At 35.0% G+C, this 22,447-nt stretch overlaps 1 protein-coding gene across 1 annotated transcript in view; it reads left to right on the forward strand.

Moving 5' to 3' along the window:
* The window catches only part of LRP1B (LDL receptor related protein 1B), a 1,985,988-nt gene that overhangs the window by 1,851,511 nt on the left and 112,030 nt on the right, over positions 1-22,447 (forward strand). The window contains exons 76-77 of the mRNA XM_056117551.1: positions 195-314; positions 3,442-3,683. Of these exons, the coding sequence (XP_055973526.1) occupies positions 195-314; positions 3,442-3,683 (362 nt within the window). The remainder of the gene's footprint in view (positions 1-194; positions 315-3,441; positions 3,684-22,447) is intronic.

The raw sequence follows: 22,447 nt of genomic DNA on the forward strand, positions 1-22,447 counted from the left end.
TTTCTTCTTTGCTCCTTCATATTATTATGACCAAAATAGTATTACTAGTTACAGACTTCAGAATTCTATAGGATAATTAAAGAAATAGAAATAGGAAGTTGAAGAAAAAAATTATGTTTGTCTTTTTCAAATGTGCAAGAATTGAAGTGCTAATTGGGGGTCTGCTGATGCTATTTTAAATTTGTTTTTTGTAGACCTTAATGAATGTTTGGTTTTTGGCACCTGTCCCCATCAATGTATAAATATAGAAGGCTCATATAAATGTGTATGTGACGAGAATTTTCAAGAAAGAAATAATACCTGCATAGCGAAAGGTAAGATTGTAATTACTATCTCAAATGTTACCAAAATTTTGCTATTTTTATATGCCTTATGGCAAAAAAACATTGCAAGCTGTATTATTGCATAATGTATGTACTACAATATAATATATAATTTATGCATTATTATATAAAGCATGTATTTTAAATGCTTATGAATTTGGTGAGTTGGCTTGGTATAATGATTAATTCTAATTTGGGTTGGTTTACAGACACATCTAAAAATTCATAGAAAAACAAAACAAGGAAATAAAAATATTTAACTTGAACTATTGCAAAGTCTTTGTCTTGGATTATAAAACTGATATTAACAGGTAGTGGGGCTATGGGAGTGAGCAGACAAATGAAGATATGGAGGAGAAGTAACAAGCACATTGTGAAAAGAATTGGGCACTTTTACTATAGTGGGTGCAGTAACTTTGTACATAAGTATCATAAATGTTAACTGTTGAAGCCATCTCATGTAAATCGTGAAAAAATTTTAAATTAAAACAAATATGATAAAATAGAAAGCATTACTCTCTATGGTATGCTTATAGTGTATTTAAAATAATTTTACTTCTAGAATAAATTGTCAAGTTAAAAGAAACAATTATCAGAGAAATGTAATTTTGAGTAAAGATTTTTAGTATTAAGAAAAATTTTATTTTAAGATTTAGACTTCTAGAAGTGTTAAAAATACTTTTTAAAAATAAAATACATGAATTTGGGTTATCTAGATAAAGAATTTAATGTTCATAATTTTGCTAAAGAATATGTACATTAAATATTGTTAGTTACATGACTTTGTTGGGCAATATTATTAACAAAATTTGTATAAGTAGAAAAATAACAGAATCCAATGTAATTTAGAATGTCAGCATTTTATATTTCTAAATTATGTGGTCTTAGTATATTTAATAAGTCATTTGAACTACTGTTACTTATATGTTAATATGGAGTGCTAAATAACAGCATTCTGTGTTATTTTGGGGGAAGTGCAGTGGGTAGCACACAACTATGTGTCAGAGAGCTATGTGATGTCAAGTATCAAACTCAAGGCTCTCAAATATACAGCGCATGATCCAGCCTTTTAAGACTTCTCCCTGGAACTCCATGCCTTTTAAGACTTCTCCCTGGAACTCCATGATTGCTTTAAAGAATATGAATTATGAAATGATGCTTATAGAACATTTAAAAAGTTCAAAGATTGAAATCTATTAAACATATAGAGCTAAACTGCATTTCGTTGCATTTTTAGATTTTTTGGGGGGGAGCGAGGGAAGGAGCACACCTAGGAATGATCAAGAGTTACTCCTGGTGGTGCTCAGGGGACCATATGGGATGCTGGGGATTGGACTTGCGTTGGCCACATGCTCTACCCACTGTACTGTCTCCAGTCCCAATCATTGCAATATTTTTTTAAAAAATCACAAATACTATAATGCAATACAATATTTCTTTGTTATATTAATATTTTACTTAATAATTTTAGGGTTTACTTCATTTGCAAATATGCAAATGTTGTGATGTGTACTGTAGTTATAAACACTTTAATATGAGTGAGTTTTATTAACACATTCTAAACAACATTGAGGTTATGGGGTCTTTTGTATAATCAACACATATATTTATATAATAAAAATAAAAAGAGGGCCCTGGGAAATAATTCAAATAGTTTAGCTTGTATTTGACAGTGCAGGGCCCTACATGATATACCCACACCAAGCATGTGTGGTGTAGTTTTGATGACCACCTCTGAGGTTACTGTGGTAGCTCCAAGCTTTAGTAGTACAGAGAACTATATTACCAGTTATGCCACCGAATTTAGCATTGAAATAATCATCCACATAAATTCTCCATAGAAGTGCACTTAAGATATTTGTTATAAGTAGATTTTTCATATCTTTATTTTTATTTCTTAGACTAAGTTGATGGTCACACATATCCACGTACAAAATGATCAGAATTGTTTGAGGCTTAATGTGTGCACCAATAGAATTTCAATATTGAGAGCCAGTCATCAAAACATTATATTCTGATTTACCAAATAGAAATCCCACTTTATTTAGAAAAAAAAGAGAGTTGGTTTCTACAAATACTTTTTGCCTTTCTGATGGCAAACATTGCTTCACAATGTTTTTAAAGTGGTGTTTATTAAAACACTGTTATTTACAAAGTCATTTATAATATAGTTGTTTCAGGCATACAAAAAGTTCCAACATCAATCCCAACAAGACTGTGACCTTCCCTCTATCAATGTCCCCAGGATCCATATGTCCCCAAGAATACTCTCAGAATAGCAGGTCAAAGACAAATTATTTAATTTTGCTTGCTCCAAGAAAACTAAAAGAAATAGAATATCAGAAAACAAATCAATAAAAGGCTATTTGTTATGCTTCTGTTATATGATTTTAATCTATATAAATAATTTTAATCATTTGATATAATTAAATTTACATTTACATAAATATATTTTAAATTCTGGTATCTCTATAGCATTAATTTTATACTATAATTTGGTCTTATGATAATTATTATGTATTCCATGTCATTAATAAAACTTTTTAAATATTTGCTAATATATTTTGATATCTACATAGTCAGGTAAAGCCTATGGCAATAAAATTTATTATAAGTAAAGAGAAATAAGAACATTTAAAGGTAAAAATCTGAATAAGCCTATACATGTACAGTGTTTTATCCTAAGTAAGGGAAAATTGATTTTATATTAAAAAATACTATATTATAGATACTGTTAAAGTGTGTGCTAATGCAGCCGAGGGATTACAATAAAAATCACTGTGGATGTAAAAAAAGACTAATTATATATAGAACATTAAACATATGTGAGTTGTTAATCCATTATTGGAAAGGTAAAAAATTCCTTAGTAAGCTAATAGTAAGTATAATCTTCCTAAATGCCATGACAGGCAATCATAAAAACCAAGTGAGGTGCTAATCTTAAGTATTTGTTCAAATACTAGCTATCTTTTGAAGAATTAAATATGGTATAAAGTTGAGTATTAATGATCAAGAAACTTTTTAACATAAAAATTCAAAATAATTTTAAAGTACAATTGATGTATTTACATTAGTTGAAATTTACTCTATTTTTGTATTTTATTATAATAATCTCCAGGCTCTGAAGATCAAGTTCTCTACATTGCTAATGACACTGATATCATGGGTTTTATATATCCATTCAACTACAGTGGCGATCATCAACAGATTTCTCATATTGAACATAATTCAAGGATAACAGGGATGGATGTATATTATCAAAGAGATATGATTATTTGGAGTACTCAGTTTAATCCAGGCGGGATTTTCTACAAACGAATTCATGGAAGAGAAAAAAGGCAAGCAAACAGTGGCCTGATTGTAAGTGAATAACTTGAATTATTTGAAAGTTCTGTCCCATCACATTTTTATTCACATCTTAACCTATCAATAAAAATTTCTGATTACAGGAGATTATTAGTATATTCAGCAATTACTTCGAATAGTATCCTCATGCAATTAGAACATTTTCTATTCTTATTCCAGTAACTGCAAATAATTTATTTTAATTATATTATATTTTTAATGTGTATATTTATTTATTTGTATATAGTAATAAATAAAATAATTCTAAAATGTATATTTTATAGTGTTTAATAATACTATAATTATAGTTTCACTCAGATTATATTAGACATCATCCCTATTTTTAATTTAGAAAATAAACTGTCAGTAGTGTGCATGGAAAATTGCTTCACTTTTACCAATATCAAAATATACTTCTTTTCTAGGGCAAGAGATCACACAATAGTGTACCAATTTCTTCTGAGTCCTAATAACTATATTTAGGAAGCATCCCAAACAGAGTAATATTGTTTTCTGGTATATGATGGACATGTTGATTATCATTGTTATTCCTTTTGAGAAAAATAAACTGGAACATTTATTTTGATTTGTGGTTGTAAGCCATCTTTTTCGTTTGGGGACATGTCAAATTATTGTGCATTCTATATTTTGATGTCACCTTGGAGAAAAAATACAGTTAAATATTTATTTTTATAGATCTGCCCCCTTCCCAAACAACAAAAATGTCAAGTGCCTATCACAGTAGTCTATAATCAAAGTTTTGTATTTGAAAATAATTAGAGGAAACTATCTGCAATTCCCGACTTCATTTTGCTATCTGCCAAAAGATTTAAACTACGATAGCACAGTGGGTAGGGCGTTTGCTTTGCACACGGCCAACCCAGTAGACTCAAGTTCAATTCCTCTGCCCCTATTGGAGAGCCCGGCAAGCTACTGAGAGTATCTTGCCTGCACAGCAAAGCCTGGCAAGTTACCCATGACATATTTGACACGCCAAACATAGTAACAAGTCTCACAATGTTACTCGTCCTGCTGGAGCAAACTGATGAACAACAACAGGAGTATAGTGACTGACAGAATGCATATTATAGAAATCTGTAAATATGAATATTTTATTATCAGCAGTAGGAAGTGACAATACATTGGACTAAAATGAACTAAATTAACTTTTATATTTAAAGATTAGTTTATGTTGTAACTGAAAATTTGTATGCATATTAGAACTAGTATGTCAAATCTTTCTGCCCCAAACAAAGCGCTAGTTATATAGTAGCTTTAATTCTATCAGGGGCAGTTATAAAAACAGAGTCAATAAATCTTGTAGATAATTCTACCATCATTTATATGTAATCTCCTTTCTTTCTATAATATCAAAAGACTGAACCTAAGTCTTAGCTATCATTACCTTTATATCTAAAACAGAGCTCTGCTTTGCAAAAATATTGCTGCTTTGGCAATATGCTTTGAAGTTACAATGGCTGGATTTCAATCTTCTGTCTGTTGCCTATAAATCTCAGCTTCTCTTTACTATATTTCTCACTGAAACATACGATAATTTTACTTGTATATTATACACATATATAAATCAATATGCATCCATTTAAAATGTATGCATGTAGAATACACAGCACATATTTAACATATATATGCATGCATGTTTATATATAAACATTAACAGTTCATGGTATGTAGCAAGTACTATATAGATATATTGCTATAGATATATAGAAAGTTCTTTGTGGATGCTCAGTATCAATAAGATGGTGATGATGTTGGTAACAATGATGTCATTAGTGATGATAGTTAAAATGTTTTTCTCTAAGATATAATCATATTAAAATTATATGCACTTTGAATTTTATCATTACTATAATGAAACTTTGATTTGGCTGTAATTTTCAGTGAAAATAATTTGATAATTATTTTAATTTAATTGGATAGATTGATAATATAAGAGTGGCTTCTAGTGAACAGTTTATCATAATTCAGAAGAAAAAATCTATGTGGTGGTTGATAAGTAAGTTTTTATTCATACTTTCAGGGTCAATTTTCTAATAATTCATCATAGCTAATTGTGATAATAAGGTTGAAATCTCTGAACTCTGAGTATTGCTCCTGTGTTCTAAGCCATTATGAATTTCATAGAAATTTCAATAATATGTTATTAAAAATAAGACTCATGGAACAGAGAATTAGTACAATGGACAGGGTGCATACCTTGCAAATGACCAACCTGGGTTCAATCTCTGAAACTATAAATGGTCCCCAAAGCCCTTCCAGAAATGGTCCAGAGACACAGAGTCATAAGTCTCTCTCTCTCTCTCTCTCTCTCTCTATATATATATATATATATATACATACATATATATGATCATTTAACATTACACTATAGAGAGTAATTATTTAACTTTTCTTCCTGAATCCATTTGTAATTCTGGTACCTCAATGAATACATACAAAATAGACCCGTTAGGGGCCAGAGCAATCATACAGAGTGTAGGGTGTTTACCTTGAACACATTTGGCTGTGGTTCAATCACTGGTATTCCATATGGTCCCCTAAACACCAATAGGAATAATTTTTTAGTGCACATCCAGGAATAACCGCTGAGCATCTCTGGGTGTAATTTCTCCCAAAACAAACTATCAAACAAAACAACACAAAATACACCCAATATCAAAACTCCAATTTAACAAAAAATGTTTGTTCTATAGTAATCAAATGAATTATTTATGATCATGTAGTTATCCTATGAGACAAAATTTCGATTTAAGAAATGTTATATCTGAGTCAAAGCTTAATCATTGAAAAGCAACCCCAGTATTAAAGTAGGTAATATCTAAAGTTTCTTTTTGATAGCAAATATGTGATTTCAAAAAAAAGTTACAGAGTTATATTTATCTAGTTGTTAGCTGGAACAATCTTATTTATATTTCTAAAATGAACCTTGTTTATAAGCAATTAGTTTTCTGCCCTTACGAATTACACAATCATGTATAGACACAAGTTAGTCATCTCTTAGCTTAAGAAGTTCACAGATATTTCATTTTATCAGTTTTTACACAAATTTTAATGATGCTGAGCTGAGAGTTTCCTCGGCTTTGACACATGATCACTTGACATCCCATCACTCATCAATTTACTCTAGCGGGAGCCAGTAATGTCTCTATTCGTCCCTGCCACATACTATTGTAGCCCAATGACGTCTGCTCGCTCAAGGAACACAAAGAGTCTCAAACTGTTCATTCAGGGTCTTGTCAAAGATGTCTGACCATCTTGTAGGTTGGCAGCCACATGATCTTTTGACATTCCATGAAATCCAGTCGGTAAAAGCTCTAGTCCAATGGTCATCTCTAAATTGTATTACATGTCCAGCTCATCTGATTTTCAACTCCTTGACAAACAAGACAGATTCCTTCTTTCACTTGAGTGAAGCGTGATACTCCAAGCATATGTCTTTCAGTTCCTCTTTGGAAGACCCTAATAGCGTTCTCATCCTGTTTTCATAGGGGTCCAGGTGTCTGAGGCATATGTTAATGCAGAAAGAATGGTGGAGTCAAAGAGATATGCCTGGAGCTGGAGATTCTTCGTCCTCTTAGCTGTTTCTTTGATGCTCTTGAATCAGGCATTCCATGCTGCTCTCTTCCTCCTGTGAAACTCAGGTGCCAGGTCGTTTGTCGTGCTGACTTCTTGACCTAAGTACACATAATTGTTGCATTTGGAGATGTTCGTTCTATTGAGAGCAAATGGAACATCAGGAACGAGTCTGTTTCTGATGAACACTGTCTTTGTGAGATTCAGCTGCAATCCAACCATTCCATGCTCACAGTCGAAGTCAGCCAGCATTTGTGCCACTTGGCTAATGTTTGGTGTTATTAGAATGATATCATCAGTGAAGCAGAGGTGGTGTAGTTGCCGACCATCTATCTTCATTCCCATTCCTTCCCATTCTAGTCATCGCATGACGAGCTTGACGGCAGCACTGAAGAGTTTTGGTGAAATGGTATCTCCCTGCCAAACCCCTCTCTTTACGTTGATGATCATTTCCTTGTAGAATGGTGAGATCCTGGTAGTGAATTCACAGTACAGCTCACAGAGGATCCTGATATATTGAGTTTGAATGCCCTGTTTGGCTACGGCTTTGATGACCGCTTCAGTCTCAACAGAATCATTCTTTAAATCAATGAATGTAAGACAGAACAGCATCTTGAACTCCCTAGAAACTTCAATGAGCTTTGTTAGCATGTGGATATGGTCGATCGTGCTGAATCCTTTGCAGAACACAGCTTGCTTGCTCTGTTTTCCTTTATCTAGTGTTCTGCCAATCCTATTCAGGATGACTCGAGTAAACAGCTTGTAGATGACAGAAAACAGGTAGATTGGGCGATAATTGCCAATGTCATGGATGTCTTCCTTCTTGTACAGTAGAATGGTCTGGCTGGTTTTCCGTTGGTATGATACCTTGCATTCAGACAGGTAGCGTGTGAAGAGCCAAGCCAGTGTATTGATGAGTACTGATGGCAGATTCTTCAGGTGTTCGGATTTGACCTTGTCTGAGCTGGATGCTGTTCTCTTCTTTACCGACGAAATCGCGTGTCAGATTTCGGAAGGGAGAATGTTGGGAAGGACATGTCCATTCTGCGGAATTTGGTATATGGACAGGTGGATGTGACTATTAAAGAGATCAAGTAGAAGTCATGGATAATCTTCTCCATTGCCTTTCTGGAAGATGTGATATATCTATCAGGATGTTGGAGTGCAGTCATCTTGGTCTTGTAGTTGGCAAAGGACAGGTGGGTGTTGCAAGTGCTTTTTTCGGCTTCTACTGTATCAGCCAACACTGCTGCTCTTCTCTCGTTGAGGTCTTTCTTTATAACTTCTCTGCACTGCTTTCTGAGCTGGGAAGTTAGCATGCAGTTGCCTGAGGCTCGCACCAAGTCACGTTGGTGAATGAGCTTGAGAGTTTCTGAAGACAGGCATCTCTCTCTCTTTCTCTCTCTCTCTCTCTCTCTCTCTCTGCGTTCCTTGTACAATCATGGAGGTGCTGAATCAGTCAATTGTATTCTTCATCAATGTTGTCAATGAAAGCATATTCCCATGTTGCCACAGTAGTGCCAAAGAGTTCCCAGTTGGTGGTCATTCTGGGATGTCTCTTCTTAAACTTTCAGCCCTTTCTCACATTTAGAATTTTGGAACAACAGCAACATCAGTCAGGCAAAACTGTCAATTGAATATGATGTGTTCAATTTCATTGTGGAACCATCCACTGGGAGGATCCCAAAGTATAGATTCGGCTTTCTGGAACTGTGAGTTACTATGGATGGTCTTGGTCGACATGATGAGCTCAGAGAATCTCTCATCCTGTTCATTCCATTCTAGGCCATGGGTCCAATGTGGAGTTCTTTGGCCTACCTTCTCGGTCCTATCTTGTCATTAAAATCACCAACACTAATCTTATAGAAGGTGTGGTCTTCTTTATAAAACTTCTCCAGCTTCATGTAGATGTTGGTGAGTAGACAACGAAGATAGAAACTGCAGACAGTGAGCCACATCTATTCAAGAGTAATCGTCCAATTCATGTTGTTAGTCATTTGATGAATCAATGCTCATGGCCAGGTCCGTGTTGACAAGGACACTGACTCCACCGACACCTCTTTTGTTGCATGTTTCGAGAAACAGTTCTTCTCCTTGATACATGAAACACAGAATTTTCTTTCTAAAATCAATATGGAACGTGACTCTCTCTTGCTATTAATAGTGTATACCTATTAAAGAGGGGCAGGAGTGATGAAGGAACATAAATATCAAGTATGGATATTTTAGTTTTAATCTTGTATCAGTAAGTCAAATGATAGCAAAACGTCTTGAAGCATAGTCATGGATACATATTATAATATGTTATATCAGAAATCAAAGAATAATATTTCTCAGGAAGCTTGTTGTTAATTAGAGTCCATGCCAAAGGAAGTTAATTCCCATTTTGATCTCTTTGGGAAAGAAGTGAAGCCGTTTATCTTTTTATAACTGAAAATGGTTGGAGTACTAATTATAATTACAAATTTAAATTTTAAATGCAGGCTAACTGACTTATAGATGGAAATAATTATACTTTTCTAGAATTCATTATAGCACAGCATGTAGGGCACTTGCCTTGCACATGGCTGATTGGGGTTTGATCCCTCAGCACACTGTGTGTTCCTGTGAGCCAGCCAAGAGTGGTTAATTTGTACAGAGCCAGGACAAGCCCTGAGAACCACTGGATGTGACCCCCCCAAAAAAATAAAATAATATTATAATTTTTTAACATCTAGGATATACAATTAAACTCTTTTTATTTCAAAAAGTAATATAATTTAGACGTTTAAAATGCTGACATGATTCAATCTATATGTAATGAGTAATAAGATTTCTCTATTTGAATTTAGTAATCTAAGAACAAACTAATAGTATTAGTGGTGATTTTATATGCTTCTAGTAATATAAAATTTTTAGTATAAAACATTATGTTATAAAATAATTGATGGAAGGTAAAATAAACTAAATCAATGCTTTAAAAAATGAAAATTATTTTAAAAATACTTATTTGACTTTTATTATTAAAGAGCTAAGTAAAATTAAAGGATAATCTTCCTTATTTTTAAAAACTATGGATAACTTTTAGGCATATTTTATGTTAAGCAAAATAGTTTGTTCATAATTGATGTATTTGTGATTTTATTCATTCTAATTCTATCTTTGCTTTAAAAAATGAATTTGGACATATTTTTCCTTGAAAAATCTTTAAACATATATTAACCAATTAAATTTTCAGCAATAGTCTTAGCGTTTTGACTAGACTGCTACATATAAACTTTATAACCAAATATTTTGGTTGTGTATTAAATCATAATCACACACATGTATGCATGAGTTCATAGACGTTACATGTTTCCAAACCTGTTTGTATTTGTGTTTGTGTATACAGCATTTTCATACACACAGTAAAATAATAGTCTTCTTTTAGGATATATAAGTATTAGAAACAGTTGATGGTTCATTTATTTTTTATTACATTAACCATATTATAAGCATTATGAAAATGTATATACTTAGAATGACTACTACTTCACTGTATCACAGTCATCCTGTTGATCATCTATTGTCTCGAGCAGTCCCCAGTAATGTCTCCTTTGTCCTAGCCCTCAGATTTTAAAAAAGTGCCACATTCGAGGCTCTTTTGGGTCCAGGAGAATGAGACCTATCATTGTTACTGGTTTTGGCATATTGAACACACCACGGGGAGTTTGCCAGACTCTGCCGTGTGGGCAGGATACTTTCGGTAGCCTGCCAGGCCCTCCAAAGTAAGAACTAGATAATAAGATGTCGCATGGTGGCAAATGTGGCCACGCGCTTCCAGGAGCAAGGTTTTATAGTCTCTGGGTCTTGGCCATTGATGGGATTACACGACACTGGGGGCAGTTGGTGGGTGTAATACCTACATACTGGAAGATGGGGGATCTGGGTGGAGGAAGCCCCAGTCCCAATCCAAGCAGGCTTGGAGATCTACGCCCCAGGTCCCGCACACCTGGAATCCTCTGCTGGTTCCTTCATGCATGAGGCTCGTCCGAATGTGTAGAGAGTGGTCTTAAGCATGGCTGTGGCTGGAACTGGAGGTTTTCAGCTTCCGGGGCTCTGCTCGGGGTGGTTAGGGAAGCTCAACCCACCCTCCTCCAAGGGGCCCTGGTGAGGACAGCCAGGCGCAGAGGCAGGAGACTCTTATCTTTGCTTAGAGATCATTAACATCACAATTTTAGCATCTTCTTGCAACTTAGTTTGTAGAACTTGCTTTCTCCTAGGATGAATTTTTATATTGATTTCACATCAAAAGCCGTGGATCTGCCCACACCCCTCTTTTCCTGCAGCACCGGGCCCCCCGACTACTATTTAAACAATCTAAATCCCATTCAAATCAGTGTACAATGACTTTCGTATATTATGAATATTTTGAAAAGAATCTAAAAAATTGAGATCATCAGGATAGTTCACAGGTTAGAAAGCTTTCCGTGCATGCAGAAAACCTGCATTTGAATATCAGTACTAAATGTGGTTCCCCAAACAATACTTGAAATGACCCCTATGTCCAGAGCCAAGACTTAACCATGAGTACCTCTATGAATGGCACCAAAGCAAACAAAAACAAACAAATTAAAACTAACAGATTATTGCATGATTACCCTTTTCACTGACTAACATTAAGAGGCAATATAACAATTGCTGTTAATATTTAAATTTATAGTGTATATAATACTTGAAGGTGTATAAAATGGTGTTATAATTAATAATTCTTAGGAAATTCTTTATAACTGTTTAACATTTTAAGATAAACTTGTCATTTTATTTTACTATAGTCAAAGATCTAATTACAGTTTTGCTTTTTAGCTTTGATGCCAGCTTGCCAAGATACAATACTGAATAAAGAGTTCTGTTTTCATGAAGTTTATTTAATATAAAATAAAGACAAATATAAATCATAAACAAATGCAAAAATTCCCATTAAAATATGTTGAAGAAAATAATGGGCTTAGAATAAAAAACTAAGATATTATCTCCTTGGACAAGACCATCAGTGATTAAAAATTTGAGATAAGAGATAAAAAGAAGCAATATCTTATTTATATCTCAGATATATTATAATTTTAATGTAATTAATTTAACATGGAGTAGGCTGGAGAGGGAGAACCAACAGTTCTTTTTCACTAGAAAACTATTGATTGTTGCACTATTATAGTCTCAACTGCATGAGATGTAGAGGACATTTCACTAAAAATGTTTACAAAAATATTACCATGGGAAATTTGACAGAGAGAAAGTTTTCAAGATTTTTCGAGATCTTTGGAATATACAACTTAATGAATACTAATCATGGTATATTGAGTTTAACTTTAATTGTGTAAAAGGGCGTCAAAGGCTTAATTTTTGTACTCTAAAGTAGCAATAGATTTTTAAGTAATAATTGAATGAACACAGACTTCTAAAATCAAGTTATACTAACAAGAAAAGAGTAGCAGGAGTTATTAAGAATAGATACTCTACTGTACTGTATATATTACTAAAATACATTCCTTCTTTTATTCACTTCTACCAAATTCCCTTTTTTTCTTTTAACTTTCATAAGTTTGTATTGTTTGTTCTTTTGCTCTGATTCTTTATCTTCTACACGTGAGTAAAATCATATAATGCATGTAATTTTCCATCTGATTTACTTCACTTGGCATAATTTCCTCTCATCCATGTTATCATAAATGACAAGATTTTCTCTTGTCTTATATGTGAGTACTTCATTGAAAACCAAAGTACTCCAATCATCATGTTGTCTACTTCAATTCTTATACTGTATTTCCATTGAAAAAAACTTTGCTTAGATAAGTCTTTTCATGATATTCAGTCTAATTTCCTACTTGTACCCATATCCTTTCACACCTATGAACAAACATCTACCTATCCACAAATGTCTATTTTCTCTAATCTTAAATATATCTTCCTTTATTTCCAATACTGCAACTCCCTTTCTCTTTAGAATCTTAAGCACAATTTTCTTGACCTGCCTGAACAATCTTGACAAACCAAACACTTTTTAAAGAAAATATCCTCATTATTATTACTATCATTAAAAATTGTCTCTGTCTATATAGATATTAAATACATCAACATATAGTCTGGGGTATGGTACTGCAAGCAGGTCAATCTGTACCTGTGAGGCGATGCATCAGTAGCCTGATGGTGCCTTCAGACTTCTAGATAAACCAAAATTGCTGCTGTGCCTTTGGCCAGACCCCAACAACTTGGGGCCAAGTTTACCAACAAAGTAAACGGCCAAAAGTTAGGTATGTGGGAGACATACCCACAAACCACGTCCTTAGCTGTATAATTGGAGGCAAGGCCTCTCTGGTTTCTGATCAAACTGCTTAGCAGCCATGATCCTAGAGACTCAGAAACAAACTCGAAACCCAGCGACTTTGGGAAAAAAAAGTGTCTGGTCCCCACAGTAGGTCACTGGTGCTGGGCAACCTCAGGGGGTAAAGGGTGCTGTCCCTCCACCTGTTCCCCCTTGTAACAGTGGCCACCATCTTCCAGAGGCCATTGGACAGTCAGGTTTGGGCCCACATTGACAAGACACAAGGGGCCTCACGGTACAGGGGTGGAGCCGGCCATTCCCTCCCTGCTCCAACGAGACCACGACTTGCCACCCACAAATAGCGTCTCTGGCTCCTGATCAAGCTGCTTAACTGCCATGATCCAAGAGACTCAGAAACAAATCTCAGGACCCAGCAGTTTTGGGCAGAAATACATCCAGTCCCTGCAGTAAGTTACTAGTGCCGGGCCACCCCAGGTGGGAATACGTTTTGTTCCTTGGCCTGTTCCCCCTGGTGGCTCGACGGCCTCCATCCTCCAGAAACCACTGGACAGTGAGGTTTGGCCCAGAAGTGAGGAGACACATGGTGTCTCATGGGATGGGAGTGGACTTGGCCCTTTCCTCCCCACTCCAATCAGACCCCGACTTACCACCCACAAATAGCCTCTCTGGCTCCTGATCTGACTGCTTAATGGCCATGATCCAAAGAGACTCAGAAACAAATCTCGGAACTCAACAGCTTTTGGCAAAAACATGTCCATTTCCGCAGTAGGTTACTGGTGCTGGGCAACCCCACGTGGGGATAGGTTTTGTGCCTTGGCCTGTTCCCCCTGGAGACTTGGTGGCCGCTATCCTCCAGAGGCCATTGGACAGTCAGGTTTGGACCCGCAGTGACAAGACATGAGGGGCGTCACAGAATGCGGGTGGAGCCATCCCTTTCCTCCCCCCCCTGCCCCCAACAAGACCCCAAGTTGCCGCCCACAAATGATCTCTCTGGCTCCTGATCAGACTGTTTAATGGTCATGATCCCAAAGACTCAGGAACAAATCTCAGAACCCAGCAGGTTTAGGCAGAAATTCATCCAGATTTAGTTGTTGAAATTTTGGAATTCCAAAATCACATGGCCACTACTGTGGCTGCACATCATGTTATATTATTCATAACCAGCAATAGAAAACAAATTGTCTACGGTTGTCTTTTCGGCAGATCTGAGTTAAATTCCCAAATAATAATGGTGGGTCTGGTTCTAAATATTGAATGTAATAAATGTAGAGAGAGAGAGTGCTGTGGAAATCATCTGCCCCACAAGTGGGGGAAGGGTGTGTGATGGGGGGTTTACTGGGTTTTTTGGTGATGGAAAATGGCCACTGGTGAAGGGACAGGTGTTTCATCATTGTGTGACTGAGATTTAAACCCTAAAGCTTTGTAACTGCTCTCACGGTAATTCAGCAAATAAATTTATAAAAGAGAAAAAAAATAAGTAAGGTAGAATTTATACCCATTTCAATCAGCCTAATCAATGGCAGAATAAATAGCAATAATCCTACATTAAAAAAATACATCAACATATAGAACTTATTTTCAGGTCTTCCAAAAGGTTAATTAAACCAGCTCTAACTGCTGGTGGGACAGACTCACAGAGAGCAGTGGTTTGAAGAAGGTAATTTGCTTACCCATTAAGTAGTTTACAAGAACTCATGTTGCAGGATTTTATGTGGACTTGGGAATTGGATGGTTATTTTACCTAGGACATAATAAGTTAGTAGGGAACTAATTTTAATAAATATAGGCCAGAGTGATAGCATAGTGGGTAGGGCATTTGCCCTGAACACGATCAACCTGGGTTTGATTCCTCTGCCCCTCTTGGAAAGCCCGGCAAGCTACCGAGAGTATTTCACCTGCATGGCAAAGCCTAGCAAGCTACCCGTGACATATTTGATATGCAAAAAAACTGTAACAAGTCTCACAGTGGAGATGTTATTGGTGTCTGCTCGAGCAAATCGATGAAGAACGGGAGGACACTGACAGTGACAGTGATATAAGAAATGATATATAAAATAACATTTTATAGCTTTGCACATATTCAAAATCTGAATGAAATTGATGCATGAAGAATATTGTAGTATAAGATTATTTATGCATATTCATGTAAATATACATACATCATCACATATGTTACAAAGACTATATATTCCTACAAATCTATTAGATGCTTATCTAATGATTCTGAAGATATGCTATCTATATTTGTTTCTCTATCTCTTCTTATTCTAGTGTTTTTTATGTCTATTTAAAAATATTCAAGAGCCATGATTACTGATAGTTGAGCTTTAGGCATACAATAATTGAACATCAATCCCTCTACCAGTGTCAACGTCCCTCGACCAGTGTTTCCATATTCCCTCCCCATCTGAACCTCCACAGGTTAACTTGACAGGCACCTTACAAAGTTTCAGTGGTTGCTGCTTAGATCTTTGTTTTCAGTTCTGTCGACTCTGTGTTTGGGTTATGTAGCTCTACCCCAACTCATATCACTGGTATAATTGAAGCCCTGATGTCTGTCAAACCATTACTTATGGTTCTCTTCTTTCCCTCTTGATTTTTTTCTTTCTCTGTCTGTCTTCTCTCTAAACACTAGTGTCAAGGATGATCTGAGCATCCCCCTTCTACTGCAGTACATTTTCTCCTCCAGTATTTTATATTCCACGGATGACTTAGGTCATCCTATGTGTCTTTTTTCTTATCACTTAGTTCACTTGATAATGTTTTTTGATCTTTAAACTATATTTTGTGTTTTTCTTTTTGCAGTATTTCGCAACATATACATTATTTAATCATTAAAGTCAGTTTCCTTGATGCCTTTAGCATATGTTTTGCAAAGAATAATGTGGGTAGGATAAATGAGTGAAATCTGCTGGAAGTAACATGTACATCCAAGTACAGCAAAGAAAAGAAAACTGAACTTTAAATCAGTGAGCAGTAGCTGATTAGTTCTGCTATTCTAAACCACTTAACTTTTTTATGTTACTTTACGCATCCTTAATTTTTAAGAAAAGTTGGATTTTACAGAAATTGTCTCTTAATGTTAGAATCTACATACTCTTCTTTAAAAATTTAATCCTTGAGCCCTAATTTTAAATCTACTTTCAGATAAGTCTTGATTAAATCTCAAGTGTTTTTTAAAAATTATAGGACTGGAGAGATAGAACAGTGGGATATCTCTGTTGGATACATGGTGTAGACCCCGTTTTGCACTTGCACTTGACAGAGAGCACTTGCCCTGCATATAGCTGACCTGAGTTTGATGAGTGGGCACCCTTTGAGCCCACTATTATTCCTGAGGGCAGAGCCCAGATTAAGCCCTGATTACTGGTGGCTATGGCCCCAAATCAAGTCAGAAATGTTTTATATAGCTTAGATAATATGGTTATATTAGTGTTAAAAGTTTATGGTATTGATGTAAAACCTCAGTTCACTTCGCTCCACCACCCACTAAAGTGCCCTTAACCCTCTACCATATATATCCATATCTCTCATGTTGTACTTGTATAAATTGCATATGTGTGGGAAGAGAGAGTGTAAGGTGGTTAGGATGTGTACACTAAATGCCTGTGTCCCCAGATTAAATTACTGGCACAACGTGGTCCACTGAACTTAAGGTACAGTCCTGGAACACTGAGAGCATAGGTGGCGCTCTGAGGGCCCCCAGCATTGTCAGGGCAACCAAATCACCCCATAGCACAGCACCTTCACAATTTAGCATCCTGGTTCCCTTGTACTGAACCACCTAGCCTGGGTGGTGGAGAATTATGGTGGGGCCTTAGGACGCCTGAGCACTACTGGGAGACCCACCACAAATAAATAAATTACGAATAGATTGTAAGTGTCAGTAGGACCCTTAATTGCTTAGTATCAGGTAATTCCAACTGCAAAAACTGTTGCTATTTAAATTTCAGCATATTTTTTTGATAGGTTGCTGACCTCCCCCTGTGCAGAGAGAAGGACAAAAAGAGGAAAGTGAAGAAATAGGAGTAGTCTCTTGGAGTGTGCTTCCTGGTGGATTCTACCAGCCCTTGGTCAGGCTGTGGTAGAGCCACACCTCAGGAGAGGCTAAGCAGGATTTTAAGTTGTCTTGGGTGGGGCGGGACGATACGGGGCAAGGAACAGAGAAGGGTAGGACTGGTGCACTTGGTCTGGTCTTTTGTTATCTGTAGGGGGTGGGTGTTAGGAAGCATAGAATGCAGTCTGGTGGCTTCCAGATGGCCATAAATTATGTCTTCTGCGCTGGGGTAGGGTGATCTTTGATTCTGGGGATTTCACTCTCATCAGCTGGTTGCCATTTGGTACCAAGCAAACCTTACAGTTTTCACATTACGCATATCTGTATCATGGTACAGAATGCATAGCTGTATAGATTGGACTGTACCTTCAATAAAGCTAAAGACTTTTACAAATAATCTAAATTCATTTTATATACTATTATTCGTAAAAAAATAATAGCTGAGTCTTAAATTAAGTTTCTGATTCCAAATGTGTGTGCTTTCTCATTGTCTGGGATATGGAGTTTACTTGATGGTGTGACCAACAGTTTTGAAACTAGTTTTGTTCTTAAGTAAGGGCTAACTAAGCAGAGCTCAGGCAGTTTTCTATGGAGAAAGAATGCTAAACCACAATATTTTTTTTCCTTTGGGAGAAATAAAATCAACTTTGCTGGTTGCTATTTATTAGTCTCAACAAGAATTATTTTAAAGTGCCCTTAAGGTGCTAAAAAAATAGGTGATGAAATATAATGCCACACAATATTGAATTTGTTACACAATGAACTTTTTAATTTGTTTATTTGGTTCATTGAAAACAATTTTCCTCTTGGGGGTAGCAACTGATAGTGCTGAGAAGGTGAAACATTCTCCACAGTACTGGAGGGTCCAGACACTACCCCTTACATCATATACATCGTTTGTATTCCAACTATTTTAGCTCATCTCCAGCCCTATTTAGTTTTTTCCACCAGTAAAATGTGCTAAATTGACATGGTCTTAATGTAGATACATATAGCTTTAAATTACTCAGATTGAAATAGTCTGTTCTTCAAAAGAAATTGTACATAAACAGGTGGTTCATCCCTGATGTGCTTTTGTATTTTTTTGTGCTTTTACATGAAAATAATGTAAATTTTTATTTATTTTAGAGTTATTCTATGTAGGATTGAGTAATTTATTGAAATAATGAATCTATTATTTATGTACTATCTATCGTTCACACTATTATACTGATATATTGATGACTATATTAAATACATATAAATATTATATATTTTACTGCCATATAATTGTTCCCATTAAGATTGTGCATAGTCATTACTTCGTCTCCTGGTTTATGGAAATTAATATGATTTGTAATCTAATTGTATTTGTAATTATAAATAACCATTTTAGTTAGTGTCACATATCATAAGTAGTGACTTTGCTTCAATAATATTATAGTAGATCATTAGGAAATAATTAACTGGAATCTGATTAACTAAATTTTATTTCTTACTTGTAGACAGATTGGAAAATAAATTTAAAATGTGCTACTAACTCTACTGTTTTATTAAAGAAAATTTCTTACAGCGTATTATTGACTGTAGAGATTTGTTAAATGAACCCAGTATTTCCATGGTTCAAATGCTTGAATTCATCTTCCTTAGGTTGTCCTTATTCCTTGGTTTAAAACAAGTGTATCTAGTGACATATCTTTATTGAAACTGGAATTGTGACAGATACTTCACAATCCATAGCTGTAAAGAATTAGCAGTTTAAAGTAGTAACCTCCAATTTTGTTACAATCAAGCTGCCAATTTTTCTGTAAAATTTAAAGTGTTTCATTCATTCAACTAATATATCACTACAAAGAAGAATGCCTCAGGCCTCAAAACTTTGGCTGTGTGTTTAGAGAGCTTATTAGGAAAGAAATCATCTGTCTGGAAAAAGCAGTCAAAATTTGTCTTCTATTTTTTGCAAAGATATGAGCAATGCCTCTTGTTGTCAGAGTAACCACATGCCTCTGCAGTCTCATAAATATGACATATTTCGTTTGTCCCTCTAGTTCATTCATTGGCATATCTATCTAGTGAGCCAGCCAAAGGGACAGATGAGTTTTTTATTTTCTTCTTCCGACCAGTCAGATGTGTTTTGTTTTCAACCTCTTTAAGCAAGAGTTTAGCTTTCCTGATTCCATTTTCTTTTCATCAAATTCCATTTCACTCTGGAAACTCCAGTCAGTGTTACCTGTGTTTTACCACTTTCCCAATTCACCTGATTTTAACTTCTCTATATTCGATTCATTATATCAATATTCAACATGATGTCTTCTTTCTGCTCTATAGCCAACAATCACTCACTTATAAGCCACTTTTGTATGGCTAATATTAGTCACAATCCTTGTCAAACTGTGAGCAACAAAGGGTATTATTTTATTTATATAGAAATCATTATAAAAGGTGATTTTCTAATTTGTCCATTGTTTCTATGGCAATAAAAACTCTTTCTCCCTTTTCTTTACTACTTCTCCTCCTCCTTCACTTGCTCTCCCCACCCCCCTTATTTTTTAGTTAATCTCTAACATTGAAGATAATATAACATTAAGTAAATTATGAGTTATTGTCTGAAATCATATTTCACTGTTAATAGACATGAATTTGAGTAAATTTATTAAATCAGGTTACCCTTTCTTCCTTCCTTCCTTCCTTCTCTATGTGAATTTTTATTTCTTTGAGAGAATAAATCATTCCTTTCTTCACCCCTCCCTCCCTCCTTTCTATCCTCCCTATACTCTAACTTTTTTTGGCTTTTTGGGTCACATCCAAAGATGCATAGGGGTTACTCTTGGCCTGCACTCAGGAATTACTCCTGGTGGTGCTCGGGGAACCATATGGGATGCCTGAAATCAAAACTGGGTCAACCGCATGCAAAGCAGACTCCTTCCCCAGTGGACAATTGTTCTGGAACCTCTAATATTTATTGATGATGGATACTAATGATACATGTGCTCTGAGGAAGGATCCAGCTTTCTAAATCAAAACTAACCAAATATATAGGTTTTAATGACATAACTAATCAGTATCTCTTGTACTAAGCATGGGCAAGTACAATTTTCAACTTGTATAGTCCATATCCTTTATTCTAGAAATGTGACATAGGTTGGATTCATTTAAAAATTCATTAATTACTAATAATTACAAACCATCTTGCGTGAAAAATAAAACATCACTAAATTAAACATGAAGTAATTATCCTATGAACACCCAAAATTTGAACTAATAATATAAGCCTTTTTTGAGCATGAGTGAAGTAAAATATAAATTATCAGTTTAAAAAGTATGAATTTTCATGAAACATATTTATAAAATATAAAAAATATATTCATTTTATATAGGGAAGTGGGTATTCTATGATTATGCTAGTTAATTTATATAATTTTTTGAAAACTAAATATTCATTCCACTGTTGTTAAAAATTATAAACATGTTACTGGAGAGATACTACAATGGGTATGGTGCTTGCCTTGCAGCAGCTAATCCAGGTTTAGTTCTTTCTTGAGATTTATTTTTTATTGAGTCACCGGGAGATACACATTTTGAAAGCTATTGATGATCAGGTTTAGGTTGTACACCCATCACTCCACAGTGTAAATTTCCCACCACCAGTGACTCCAATAACCCTCTTGCCAATGTCCCCACCCCACCCATCACCTGCTTCTATGGCAGGGACATTTCTTCTCTCTTTCTCTCTTCTCTCTCTCTCTCTCTCTCTCTCTCTCTCTCTCTCTCTCTCTCTCTCTCTCTCTCTCCTTAGCAAAACTTTATGGTTCCATGAACCCCACCAAAGTGATCTATCAGTGAAGAGACAATAGTTTTAGTAATTCCTAAGCACAGTTTAATAAGACCCCAAAACCAAAAGAAAATAAGTACATACAATATATGTAAATAAATATAAATTTAAAGTGTGTGTGTATGTATATATATATGCTCAAACTGTGTATAGACAGCATAGAGTGGTGATAATTTCAAAGCTGTCTCATATAAAATTAGAATCTATGTTCTATGATTACATGCTCATGGCATTGTATTGATGTATTTACTATTAAAAGTTGCCAGGCCAGAAAAAATATAGTTAATTGTAATATTACTGGAACATTAGAAAATGCTTGTGTGGTTGACTAGGACACATTTTTATATTCTAACTCTTTATATTATTTATATGACATTTATTTATTATTTCAGATTGACTTACATTGAACTTCTGTTACCTATAAGATATCACTGAGTAGATGGATAGTCTTTATTGTTAGAGTTGAAACATATGGTATAACAACATTACACGACTTCATTATTAAACAAATAGATAAAAAAGTAATATTAAAAGTTATTTGAAGGACATAGAGATAGTGCATCAGGTAAAGTGCTTGCCTTACATGTGACTATTGTGGGTCCAAGTTCCAGCATCACACATTGTCCCTGAACATTGAGCATTGCCATAAAAGATCCCAGAGCGCGAAGGCAAGAAAATGAGCTCAACAATGGTATTTGTGGCCCCAAAAGAATTCCAAATAACTGTTATTTGAAATTTTTCTGAATTTGGTATTTAATTTAAGGGATATTCCCCTTATTTGAGATTCCAGTAGTCACAGAAAAGACAGTTAATTTTTTAAGGATACTAAAAATACTTTTTTTATTTAGTGAAATTATAGTTTAGGTGACATGGTTATAATAGCGTGTTGTATTTTTCATTTCATGTTTTAGAACCATTATTTGACAGTGATAACTTTTGAATAATATGTATCTTTTATTTTTTTCAGTAGAAAATACATTTTCTTTTCTTTTTTTTTTATTAGTGATATATATGAG

Source organism: Sorex fumeus, unplaced genomic scaffold (genome assembly GCF_029834395.1).
Source record: "Sorex fumeus unplaced genomic scaffold, SorFum_2.1 ptg000035l, whole genome shotgun sequence".
NCBI classification, from domain to species: Eukaryota; Metazoa; Chordata; class Mammalia; order Eulipotyphla; family Soricidae; genus Sorex; species Sorex fumeus.